General features: G+C 39.2%; 1 protein-coding gene across 1 annotated transcript in view; it reads right to left on the bottom strand.

Annotated features, from left to right (window-relative positions):
- The window catches only part of LOC135553979 (syntaxin-1B), a 69,844-nt gene that overhangs the window by 19,036 nt on the left and 38,518 nt on the right, over positions 1-12,290 (bottom strand). The window contains exons 4-5 of the mRNA XM_064985955.1: positions 8,911-8,985; positions 1,554-1,627 (exon numbers count right to left, since the gene is read on the bottom strand). Coding sequence (XP_064842027.1) covers positions 1,554-1,627; positions 8,911-8,985 — 149 coding nt within the window. The remainder of the gene's footprint in view (positions 1-1,553; positions 1,628-8,910; positions 8,986-12,290) is intronic.

The following is a 12,290-nucleotide window of genomic DNA, read 5'->3' as shown; positions in this document are numbered from 1 at the left end:
AGTCTATGTTTGTTTTTCTATGTTTGGTTTCTGTTTCCGCCTAGTATGGTTCTCAATCAGAGGCAGGTGTCGTTAGTTGTCTCTGATTGAGAATCATACTTAGGTAGCCTGGGTTTCACAGTTGTTTTGTGGGTGTTTGTTTCCGTGTGTGTGTTTGTCGCAACACTGTACTGTTTCGGTTTTTGTAGATTTCACGTTATCGTTTATTGTTTTTGTTCGAGTGTTCATTTGTCTTTATTAAAAACATTATGAACACTTACCATGCTGCATCCTGGTCTGATCCTTACTCCTCTTCTGACGAAGAGGAGATCTGCCGTTACACTGCAAACAATTGCTGGAAAAGGTACTTGTGTCATGCACAAAGTAGACGTCCTAACGGACTTGCCAAAACTATAGTTTGTTGACAAGAAATTTGTGGAGTAGTTGAAAAACGAGTTTTAATGATTCCAATCCAAGTGTATGTAAACTTCCGACTTCAACTGTATATAAAGTGTAATATTGGGGTGCAAACTCAAAATGTAATATATTTCAACTCTATATCTGACATGGTACAGGTGTCTTCATTTTTAAAGCCCATAACCATGTGTGTGTGTGAGGTGTATACTTTGGTTTAAAAGTATATTTGTTTTAACTACCAACAAACACTTTGTGCCACAATTGATAACGGTTTGTAATTGAGCAGATTGACGATCTTTCACAATTCTATTCAGAGAATGTGGTGGTGTCATAATTTCACTTCATATTCAAAGAACATACCTTTGGTTTTTGTGTTACTCTAAAGTTAACCAAGGCTTTTAAATGTGGTCCTATGGGAAAGATAATTAGTCCTCCTACAGATGTCATAACCTAATGAATCTTTATTTGAGAATGAAGCTTAATTCACTATCCCCGGTTAATTTGAGAACTGGTTACAACCCAAGGGGGAGGACCTACCCCAAGCCAGCGGAACATATATCCTAATCTTTAATTGTTCGTTTTTAAGCACATTTCTCACATGGCTTTTCTAAAACTCTTGATATATGCCAAGTTGTTTAATCTTAAAAGTACATTTGAATATATCTTTCATAGCTTCATTCTTCGGTGCTACATAATTACTTACTTCATCCTTGAAATGACATGATCAATCTAACACATTTTCTATCATGTCAAAAGACAAATGTATGTCAATGAGCTTTTACATTCAATGGTGCATCACGGTCCATGGTCATGAAGGCCTTAGGAATTCCCGCTTCATAGGGGTATCCCTTAAGTCTCCTACTATATGAAGATTTATACTCTAGGCCTAACTGGTGGTATTCTGGGTAGGCATCAGACCACATGATTACAATAACAATATAGCTTTAAATGTCAGACCTGTATTCAAATAGTATTTGTTTTCATTTCTTTTTCAAAGCAAAGTCTGCAAAAGTGTAGTTGTCAGAAGGCTAAACTGGTGGTGAAGCCATGTATTCTCTGTCTTTATGATACACCAGCAGCTTTATGTTTGATCAACACCTTTTTGGTACTTGGCATCTCCTCAGTGGATGTGCAGAAGATACGAGCGAGTGACTCACCTGTGTCTTACGAATTCGCAGGTCTGCAGATGATCTGTTCAGCCCCTCCTCCTGCTCAATGCTCTGCTCGATTGCTTGGGAAAGAGGCAAGAAACTGTGAGAAATAAACAATGGAACCACCAAACAAACAGGAGATTCCCCCATTTTCCACTGAACTTCAGTCAGTAAACCTCTCCACCAGAGTCTGGTACTTTCTTTCTCGGTTATCCGTTATTTTACCAGGTAAGTTGACTGAGAACACAATTCTCATTTACAACAGCAACCTGGGGAATAGTAGGGGGATGAAAGAGCCAATTGTAAACTGGGGATTATTAGGTGACCATGATGGTTTGAAGGCCAGATTGGGAATTTAGCCAGGACACCAGGGTTAACATCCCTACTCTTACGACAAGTGCCATGGGATCTTTAATGACCTCCGAGAGTCAGGACACCCATTTAACATCCCATCTGAAAGACAGCACACTACACAGGGCAGTGTCAATCAATCACTGCCCTGGGGAATTGGGATATTTTTTTAGACCAGAGGAAAGAGTGCCTCCTACTGGCACTCCAACACCACTCCAAGCAGCACCTGGTCTCCCATCCAGGGACTAACCAGGACCCAACCCTGCTTAGCTTGAGATGCAAGCCAGCAGTGGTATGCAGGGTGGTATGCTGCTGGTACTATAGCTAGCATGCTAATATGCTAACATTATGTCATCTTGGGTGGAACAACGAGTACTGTATGTCATGTGCAATATGCTAATGCTACAATTACATATAGGCCCAGGCCTGATGATACAATTCTACTATTTTACAACAGATTTGTAAAAAAAAATAATAATAAAAAAATAATAATAAAAATAAATAAAGGCATTTTACTTAATGAGTCATCATACAGTACCAAATCCGATAGGGGAATTCAGACCCAAGTTATGCGCGTAAATGGAACCGAATCCCTTTTTATGCACCTTTCTCTCTAGGCTTTATCGTGACCTTGAACATAAGCATGAGGTAAAGCATGTGCCAGCCAGCTATTCGTTTGGGGTGGAGATCATAGAACTGGAGGTGTGGCAGAGGTGTGTCTACCGGTATGCTGTATTCTGATCTTGACTTGATTCCCTCATCATTCCACTGCCTTTACGCGCAAAGACATCATTAATAAGGTCGAGCAAACTGTCAGTTCCAAGTGGAAAGATATCTACTTTACAAATAGAAATAACACCAATCTCCATGCACTATCACTTAGAAATTTATAAGAGCTATTGATAAGACCTAGGTAAATTAATAATCCGTTTGGATTAGGGGATTATAAATATACAGTGCCTTAAGAAAGCATTCACACCCCTTGAAGTATTTCACATTTTGTTGTGTTACAAGCTTGAATTCACACAATATTCCCGTAATGAAGTGAAAACATGAAGTGAAATCATGTTTTTAGACATTTTTGCTCATTTATTTAAAATTAAATAATGAAATATCTAATTTACATACAGTAAGTATTCACACTGCTGAGTCAATACTTGATAGAACCACCTTTGGGTAAGTCTCTAAGAGTTTTCCACAGCTGGATTGTGCAATGTAAGCATCTTATTATTTTCAAAATTCTTCAAGCTCTGTCAAATTGGTTGTTGATCATTGCTATACAACCATTTTCAGGTCTTGCCACAGATTTTCAAGCCGATTTAAGTCAAAACTGTAACTAGGCAACTGAAGAACATTCAATGTCGCCCTTGAAGAAAAAATATGTGGAAAATCACATGATTTCACAGGAAATTTCATGTGTGAAATCATGTGAAAACCTGTGTTCATGGAACACTTCACCTGTGATCACATTTTCACGTGTATCACAGGTTGCTTTACATGTTGTCACGTTATCACATTAACTTCCCACAAGATCACATATGATCACATGGAAATGTGTTTTTGTAGCACTTCACGTATGTTCACGTGAAATGTACATGGTTTTTCCGTTAGAGCCTCTTTGTAAGCAATTCCAGTGTGGATTTGGCCTTATGTTTAGGTTATCATCCTGCTGAAAGGTGAATTTATCTCACAGTGGTGTTGGAAAGGAGACTGAATTAGGTTTCCTCAATGATTTTGCATGTGCTTAGCTCTATTCTATTTCTTTTTATCCTAAAAAAAATCCCTCTTCCTTGCAGATGACAAGCATACCCATAACGTGATGCAGCCACCGCCATTCTTGAAAATATGAAGCGTGGTGCTGTACTCAGATTTGCCCTAAACATAATACTAAGTATTCAGGACAAAAAGTACATTTCTTTGCCACATTTTTAGCAGGATTTACTTTAGTACCTTATTGCAAACAGGATGCATGTTTTGGAATATTTTTGTTCTGTACAGGCTTCCTTCTTTTCACTCTGTCATTTATGTTAGTTTTGTGGAGTAACTACAATGTTGTTCATCCATCATCACTTCTCTCCTATCACAGCAATTAAACTCTGTAACTGTTTTCATATCCCCATTGGCTTCATGGTGAAATCCGTGAGCGGTATCCTCCCTCTCTGGCAACTGAGTTAGGAAGGGTGCCATTATCTTTGTAGTGAGTGGGTATATTAAAATAAGAATTTGTTCTTCACTGACTTGCCTAGTTAAATAAAGGTAAACATATATACATATATATATATATATATATATATATATATATATATATATATATATATATATATATATATATATATATATGAAACACCATCCAAAGTGTAAAAATGTATAACTGCACCATGCTCAAAGGGATATTCAATGTTAGCTTTTTTTTTTTTACATCTACCAATATGTGCCCTTCTTTGCAAACCATAGGAAAACCTCCCTGGTCTTTGTGGTTGAATTCACTACTCGACCCTTACAAATAATAATAAAAAAAAATATTCCAGATTAATTGTCTTACCATATTGCACATACTCTTCCTGTAATTTGTCTTTATGACTACTGTGCGCCTTGGTCAAAGACACAGTGCTCCGCTGGTGTCTCAATAAGCTAGGCCCACTTTGAAACCACCTTAGATCAAAAGCAAAGGAGATTTCCATATTGCTGATTGGATGTTTTGTTGCTGCTGCATGGTGCCCAGACGTCAATGTCCCATCACCGTTCATTACCTTTGATAGAGGAAGCCCTCTCTTGGCAGCAAAGTCTTTTATAATGCAATTTAGAAGAAACAACCAGATGAGTGGGAGTCGTCTAGATTATTGTACTAAAATAAAGAACGAAGCTAGAGGAATGTGACTCAGCGCCATTGAGTGAGTGGTTTCCTATCTGGCTTCAGAGGGAGCTTATACTTCAAAGGAGATTAGTCTAAAACTCCTACTGGTATTTGAATTCACGCCCCAAAAACAGACCTCTTGTGCACGTTTGTATAGTATCTTAGTGGTGGTCTATCAGCAGCGAGTGTGTTGGACACTGAGATGTTTGAGATGTTTGCCTCATGGTGCTTCAGGTATTTTGATATCAACTACATATAATAAGTATGATTTGTTTTAGTTTGTGTCTGAAATGATCGATTTTAAGTTATGTATTCTTGACCAATCTGCGGTCTTGTATCTTGTGTAGTGCACCTGTGGTAATGTGGATAATGCAAGGAATCTATAGCGTATTTACCCACAGCATCTGTGAGGTCATACAATATCTATTCATGATGGTTTCCCTATCGTTGCATAACTTCCTGATCAATCTAGAGAATCTACCGTACAGTTGAAGTCGGTAGTTTACATACACGTAGGTTGGAGTCATTAAAACTAGTTTATCAACCACTCCACAAATTTCTTGTTAACAAACTATCGATTGTTTTAGCAAGTCAATCTACTTTGTGCATGACACAAGTAATTTTTCCAACAATTGTTGACAGACAGATTATTTAGCTTATAATTCACTGTATCACAATTCCAGTGGGCCAAAAGTTTACATACACTAAGTTGACTGTGCCTTTAAACAGCTTGGAAAATTCCAGAAAATGATATCCTGGCTTTAGAAGCTTCTGATAGGCTAATTGACATAATTTGAGTCAATTGGAGGTGTACCTGTGGATGTATTTCAAGGTCTACCTTCAAACGCAGTGCCTCTTTGCTTTACATCATGGGAAAATCAAAAGAAATCAGCCAAGACTTCAGAAAAAGAATTGTAGACCTCCACAAATCTGGTTCACCCTTGGCAGCAATTTCCAAACGCCTGAAGGTACCATGTTCATCTGTTAAAACAATAGTACGCAAGTATAAATACCATGGGACCACGCAGCCATCATACCGCTCAGGAAGGAGACGCGTTCTGTCTCCTAGAGATGAACATACTTTGGTGTGAAATGTGCAAATCAATCCCAGAACAACAGCAAAGACCTTGTGAAGATGCTGGAGGAAACAGGTACAAAAGCATCTATATCCACAGTAAAAATGAGTCCTATATCGACATAACCTGAAAGGCCACTCAGTAAGGAAGAAGCCATTGCTCCAAATCCAGCATAAAAAAGCCAGAGTACGGTTTACACCTGCACAAGGGGACAAAGATCGTACTTTTTGTAGAAATGTCCTCTGGTATGATGAAACAAAAATAGAACTGTTTGGCCATAATGACCATCGTTATGTTTGGAGGAAAAGGGGGAGGCTTGCTAGCTGAAGGACACCACCCCAACCGTGAAGCACAGGGGTGGCAGCATCATGTTGTGGGGGTGCTTTGCTGCAGGAGGGACTGGTGCACTTCACAAAATAGATGACATCATGAGGCAGGAAAATGATGTGGATATATTGAAGCAACATCTCAAGACATCAGTCACAAAGTTAAAGCTTGGTAGTAAATGGGTCTTCCAAATGGACAATGATCCCAAGCATGCTTCCAAAGTTGTGGCAAAGTGGCTTAAGGACAACAAAGTCAAGGTATTGGAGTGGCCGTCACAAAGCCCTGACTCCGTTACACCAGCTCTGTCAGGAGGAATGGGACAAAATTCACCCAACTTATTGTGGGAAGCTTGTGGAAGGCTACCTGAAATGTTTGACCCAAGTTAAACAATTTAAAGGCAATGCTACCAAATACTAATTGAGTGTACTTCTGACCCACTGGGAATGTGATGAAATAAATAAAAGCTGAAATAAATAATTCTCTCTACTATTATTCTGACATTTCACATTCTTAAAATAAAGTGGTGATCCTAACTGAATTTTTACTAGGATTAATTGTCAGGAACTGTGAAAAACTGAGTTTAAATGTATTTGTCTGAGGTGTATGTAAACTTCTGACTTCAACTGTATCTAGAGTGGTGGATCTATGGTTGGTCGGCTACCTACCTACAGTATAGCAGCGCTCCCCGGTGAGGCACTTCCTTTGGCTTGCTGCCTACTGCCTTTTCATTTTTCACTGTGTCATGACTCAGCTGATTTGCATAATAATGCCAAGGGGGGTCTCCTTAATGTGGTCTTAAACAAGGGGTTTACCTGTCTTTCAGTAAATATCAACACTCTACATGGCTGGTTGAAAGGTCATTGATCATTGTTGTTCTGTTGGTTAAACACTTTGTCTGACTGGATGCGACAGGAGCTGCTTCTCTCTCCTGGACTGCAAAGCTACCGCATGGCATACTGTACAAGGAAGCAGAGTAGTAGCATAACGTAGCATAGCATAGCAGTCGCCTGTAAACCTGAGGCGATCTTTCACACGAGGTCTGATGGAAAATGTTGCATTTTTGGAGCACAGTGTATAATGCACTTGGCATTCAACTCATCTGAATGTGATTACCTTTTCTGTACTGATGCTGCTGGTTTAATGCACTATTCAGTGTATTTGGAGTCTGAGGAGGTAGCTTCTTAGTTTACAAACTAGACTGGTGAGCAACTGTACATGGTAGTTCTTACATTGTAAAATAATAATTTTCAATAAAATGCTATTGAATCACATGAGGCACAAGAGAGTATTCCTAAGAAGAACGCAAAGCCTAAAATATAAATTGCTACACCATCAAGTCCTATTACAGTTTTTAAAGGGAATTTTTCAATTCTCACTTTATTAGTTATTAGGAAATGGTGAGCAAAGCAACATATTGCACCTAGATCCAGGCGTCAACTGATATGCGACCTGGCATGCTGCCAGTCTGAGGGCAGAGGCTGGAGGCAGAAGGCGTTTGGATGACAAGAGTGATGTCAGCTCCATTGCGGCTTTGTTTTTTACAATATGCCCCTTGGGGGGATCACCAGAGACAACCTATTTTCTACAGCAAAACCCCCAGAAGTATATTCTATGTTCTCCACTGTACACATAACTAGGCAGCAGATGAGCTGATTGAAATGCCAAATGATTTATATATATTCATGTGTTCACAGTGGGTAGGGTTGAAATGTATAGTAATGCTACTGTAAAAAAAAGATATATAATTTGAGAGTCAACTGACAAATTTTGCAGTTTTTTCTGTATAACGTCAAATCAAAGAGCACCCAAGATTTTTGAATGCTCTCTGTTTTGATCTTTACTTCCTACTCAATTATATTACAAATCTACTCCGCGAGAGACGATTGAGACGATGTCACAGATACGTTTCAAACAAACACATACTTGCAAGACAGCCGTATGATCTGTGTATTCAACGTTTGCAAATATTTGTCCATATGTTCGAGATATGGACGGAAATTATAACATGTCTGCACGCAGATTTGCATATGCGAGTGTGAATGGGATGTGTGTTGTGGGGGCGAATGGTTGGATGGAACTCCCAGATAGATGGTTTCACTGCTCGACCGTCACACGTTCATGCAGCAATGCCCTTGAACCATCATGGCTTGAATTGTTCACTGTCAATCCAGCTTTGCTCTTAGCTATAATTCTCCCCTCATTTAAAATACAATTGTTGTAGATGATACTCTGACCCCAATTGACTCTTGTCCTTAACAAAAGTCCCTGAGACGCTCATTTGACGTTATTGCAGGGGGCCACTAGATGTAGCAAATATCGTCATTTTTGTTCATCGTAACCATTTTGTTTTAGGATCATGGGGACTCCATTGAGGACAAACACTCTCGGATTTAAGGGGCTGATAAAGACTAAACATTGTCTTGTGTTTTTATTTGCGCTATAGTAGTCTGCTGTGTTGCCTTTACATAAATGTCTTCATTGGCTTTTTCTGACCATTAGTGTTCTAGTCAGGTAATCTAATGAAGCAAGTGTTCTGGCTCTGAGCAAGTGTTTAAGTAGCGGGTTCAGTATGAAAATGGAAAAGATAAATAGGGTAGGTTTGACATCATTTCCTTCGTAGCCAAGAGGTTCTAATCTTGTGTTCAACATCTAGCGTGGACAACTTAACCCGTGCAGCGTTGGTTGACATGGTGTTTTTCAGGCAAAGTGTTTTCCAGTGTTTCACACAACATTTTCCATTTTCATTTTATATTACCTTTTAATTTTGAGCGAACTTTATTGGCTGTCTTCTTGATGTCAGCTGTGAGGTCCTCCAACTCCTGCTTGGTCTCTGAGATACAGAAAGAGAGACAAAATTATGCCATGCTCAACATTGTGTTCCATATTATACCATTATGGCAACAATATTCAGTTATCACAATTCCCAACCTGTGTCAATCACAATACCACTGATAAAACAACTTAGGTTGTCAGTAAATGATTGTATTGTATGCGAGTGATATTGCAAATTTTCTCATGTATGTATAACAGTGTGCAAACATACTAGTGGGTGAATGAAAAGTGGTATTGTATGTGAAAATCAGGTTATTCATCAGTTTATTATCTAGACAAAGAATATGGGATTGTATAGGTTGGAGTGGATGAGTGTGTGTGACAGTGTTTAAGCCTGTGTGTGTGTGTGTGTGTTTGCATCTATATGAAAATGTACTCATGCATGAAACAGTGCACACTGTGTGTGTGCGTGTGTGTGTGTGTGCGTGCTGATGTGCGCGCGAGTGTGTTTGTGTGTGTGGGACTCAGCTGCAGTGTTTGGGCTGATTTATTACCGCTGCAGTGCCATTCATTCAGTCACTGGAAACCAGCTCAGCCCTCCCTCCCTCCCTCCCTCCCTCCCTCCCTCCCTCCCTCCCTCCCTCCCTCCCTCCCTCCCTCCCTCCCTCCCTCCCTCCCTCCCTCCCTCCCTCCCTCCCTCCCTCCCTCCCTCCCTCCCTCCCTCCCTCATATTTCACTTCCTACCTCATCCTCTCCTTCCTTCGCACCTGTAATTCCCTCAATCCCTCCCTTCTCTCTCGCCCACCTCCGCAAACACCCCAACACTCTCATCTAGTCTAGTGCAAAAATCTGTTTTTCCAGAGCACTCCACTAACAAGAGGACTATCTCCTAACACATCATTAACTGGTAATAGAAACTCATATGCATAATTTGTTTATCTACAACAAATGTATAACGTCTATCCATGATTATAGATAACTAATGAGTTAATTGCCGGCATGTTTCTCTCGTGTTGTAATTTGGCTGTCGGCTCATTAAGATAGTTTGTGCTTTACCTCAGATAAGAGTTTTCACAAGAGTGCAGCACCTACATCCGCTGGTTAATCGTAAAACATGTGCCTCGTACTTCAAGAATCATAAAGAAACATATCTAATTCTGACGCTAGGAAGTACCTAGAACCTAAAAGAATCTAGAACCTAAAAGGATTCTTCGGCTGTCCCCATAGAAGAACCCTTTAAAGAATCCTTTTTGGTTCCAGATAGAACCGTTCTGGTTCCATGTAGAGGGCTCTACATTGAACCCAAAAGGGTTCTACCTGTAACCAAAAATGGTTCTCCTATGGGGAGAGCTGAAGAACCGTTTTGAAATCCTTTTTTTATAAGAGTGTAGTTTAGCACTATTGAGAGCCGGAAAGGTTTAAAATAAATCATTCAACACACTAAAATAATATCATTTAAAATCTAATTTTGTGGTAGAAAAGGATATTCGTCATACACAATAGTAAGCTACTACAATGATACAGTATTCTACAACTGCTCTACGGCGTTATTATATGCATTGAAATGGAGGGACTGTTCTGTCCATCACAAGTAAGTCATTGATATATTTACAGGAACATTAGGATAACCAGTCATTTGCATACAGACAACACAGATAGGTCAATTTCCTTTGAAAGTACTGTATCAGCAAGGAAAGCCATTGTAGATTTATGATATTTGTTTGGGGTATATTTCGATTCAATTAGTGCAAATGAACCTGTAATCACTGGACACAATTTAGGTGCTATCAACAAACCAATCAGATGCTAACAAGCTCCTGTCTGCTACTTAATAGGTTAACACTGGATGCCTTGATTGTTGGGTTGTGTTATGTTTTCAATACCGTGCTGTTTTTTCTGAGATTATGTCTAAATGTTAGTGTATTTAAGGTGTCCGGTAACTACTCCACGCCTCTGCATTTGACCTGTCTATCGATTCTCCCAAAGCAAAAAGGGTCCTATGTCACTGAACTGGCAACTCATATTTGCACACAACGACACCTCTTTGTGGGTCAATACTGTTGTCTGGGACTAGCAGCCGTGATCTATATTTCAAGACACAAGAGCTGGCTACAACACAAAGCCATTTCAGTTGAAAGATTTAGCTTTTGGCCTCTAAGAAAAAAAAAACGAACCCTTACCTATAAGGCCTTTACTTTTAAGACCATTTCCTGAAAGGCCCTTTCCTATAAGGCCTTTACCGATAAGGCATTTTATATCTGTAAGTGTAAATGCATAAAGACTACAACTAAATAGCTTACTAATAAATAAGTTGGCTGCCGTGTATTGTATTGCCTTCTGTTGACGGGTCCTCCCTGTCCTTGTGTTCACCCTGTGTGTGACGTGATAAGTGAATTCTGTGCTAACTCAAATTGAGTGATTCCTCAGGATTTCACTATACATTATGGAGATGCCCTTCGGCCATGATTGGAGAGAGGCATGAGATTTAAACATGTTCCGTTGCTAAGTCCAAGAATGATTGTTCCTTGTACGATTCACAATTCATTTGAAAATAGCAAAGTGTGACAGGGCAATCTGAATAACTACAGGCTACAGCGTTGGGTTTCCAAGTGATGATAACTGAAGATGATTTTTCGACACAGATTTCTTCAGTAAACAACTACACTTCCCAGCATGCATTATTCAAGGAAGCACACTGGAATGCATTTTGTATCATCCACTGACTTACAAACATGATTTGGAATGGCTTGACATAGGGAGAGGCCAAATTTAAGCTTTTGGTTCATTTTGAGAACATAAATGTAAGATTAAGTTAGCATGAATATCATAAAAAACAACAGAAACAGAAATATGCTGGCAATTCTGTAGGGACAACGTACATTACTGTCTGAGTTGGAATATTTAATATAATCAATAATAACAGTGAATCTAAAGATATTATGTTTATGCGAATATATGTAAGCAATGCTCTTCCTACGTAGACGCTTTAGTCACAAAGAAATGTTCCAAATGACCAGATTCCCCACATTTATCACATAAAGAAATCAGACAACCTACACACACATAGCATAGCAACCACATACTTACTAGTTAAACCACCTGGGTAGATAACTAGTAACCAGTTAGCTCACTCACAAAAACTGAACTCCAACAACAAGTCCCCTGGAGCAAGTCCTTCATGAAGCATGCATCACAAGAAAAAAAAGGAGGGGAAATGGGGAGGGAAAGGAAGGAAAGACAGACAGACAGAAAAAGACAGAAACAGTCCAACAACATTACATAAGATAAAACATGCATGTGTAGAAATTGAAATCAAATATTGAAATCATAAGGCAAAAACATTTTTTTTTTAATGCAAAAACA

This window comes from Oncorhynchus masou, chromosome 14 (genome assembly GCF_036934945.1).
Source record: "Oncorhynchus masou masou isolate Uvic2021 chromosome 14, UVic_Omas_1.1, whole genome shotgun sequence".
In the NCBI taxonomy this organism is placed as follows: Eukaryota; Metazoa; Chordata; class Actinopteri; order Salmoniformes; family Salmonidae; genus Oncorhynchus; species Oncorhynchus masou.
The sequence above is the reverse complement of the archived record's forward strand: the minus strand, read 5'-3'. Positions and strand labels throughout refer to the sequence as shown.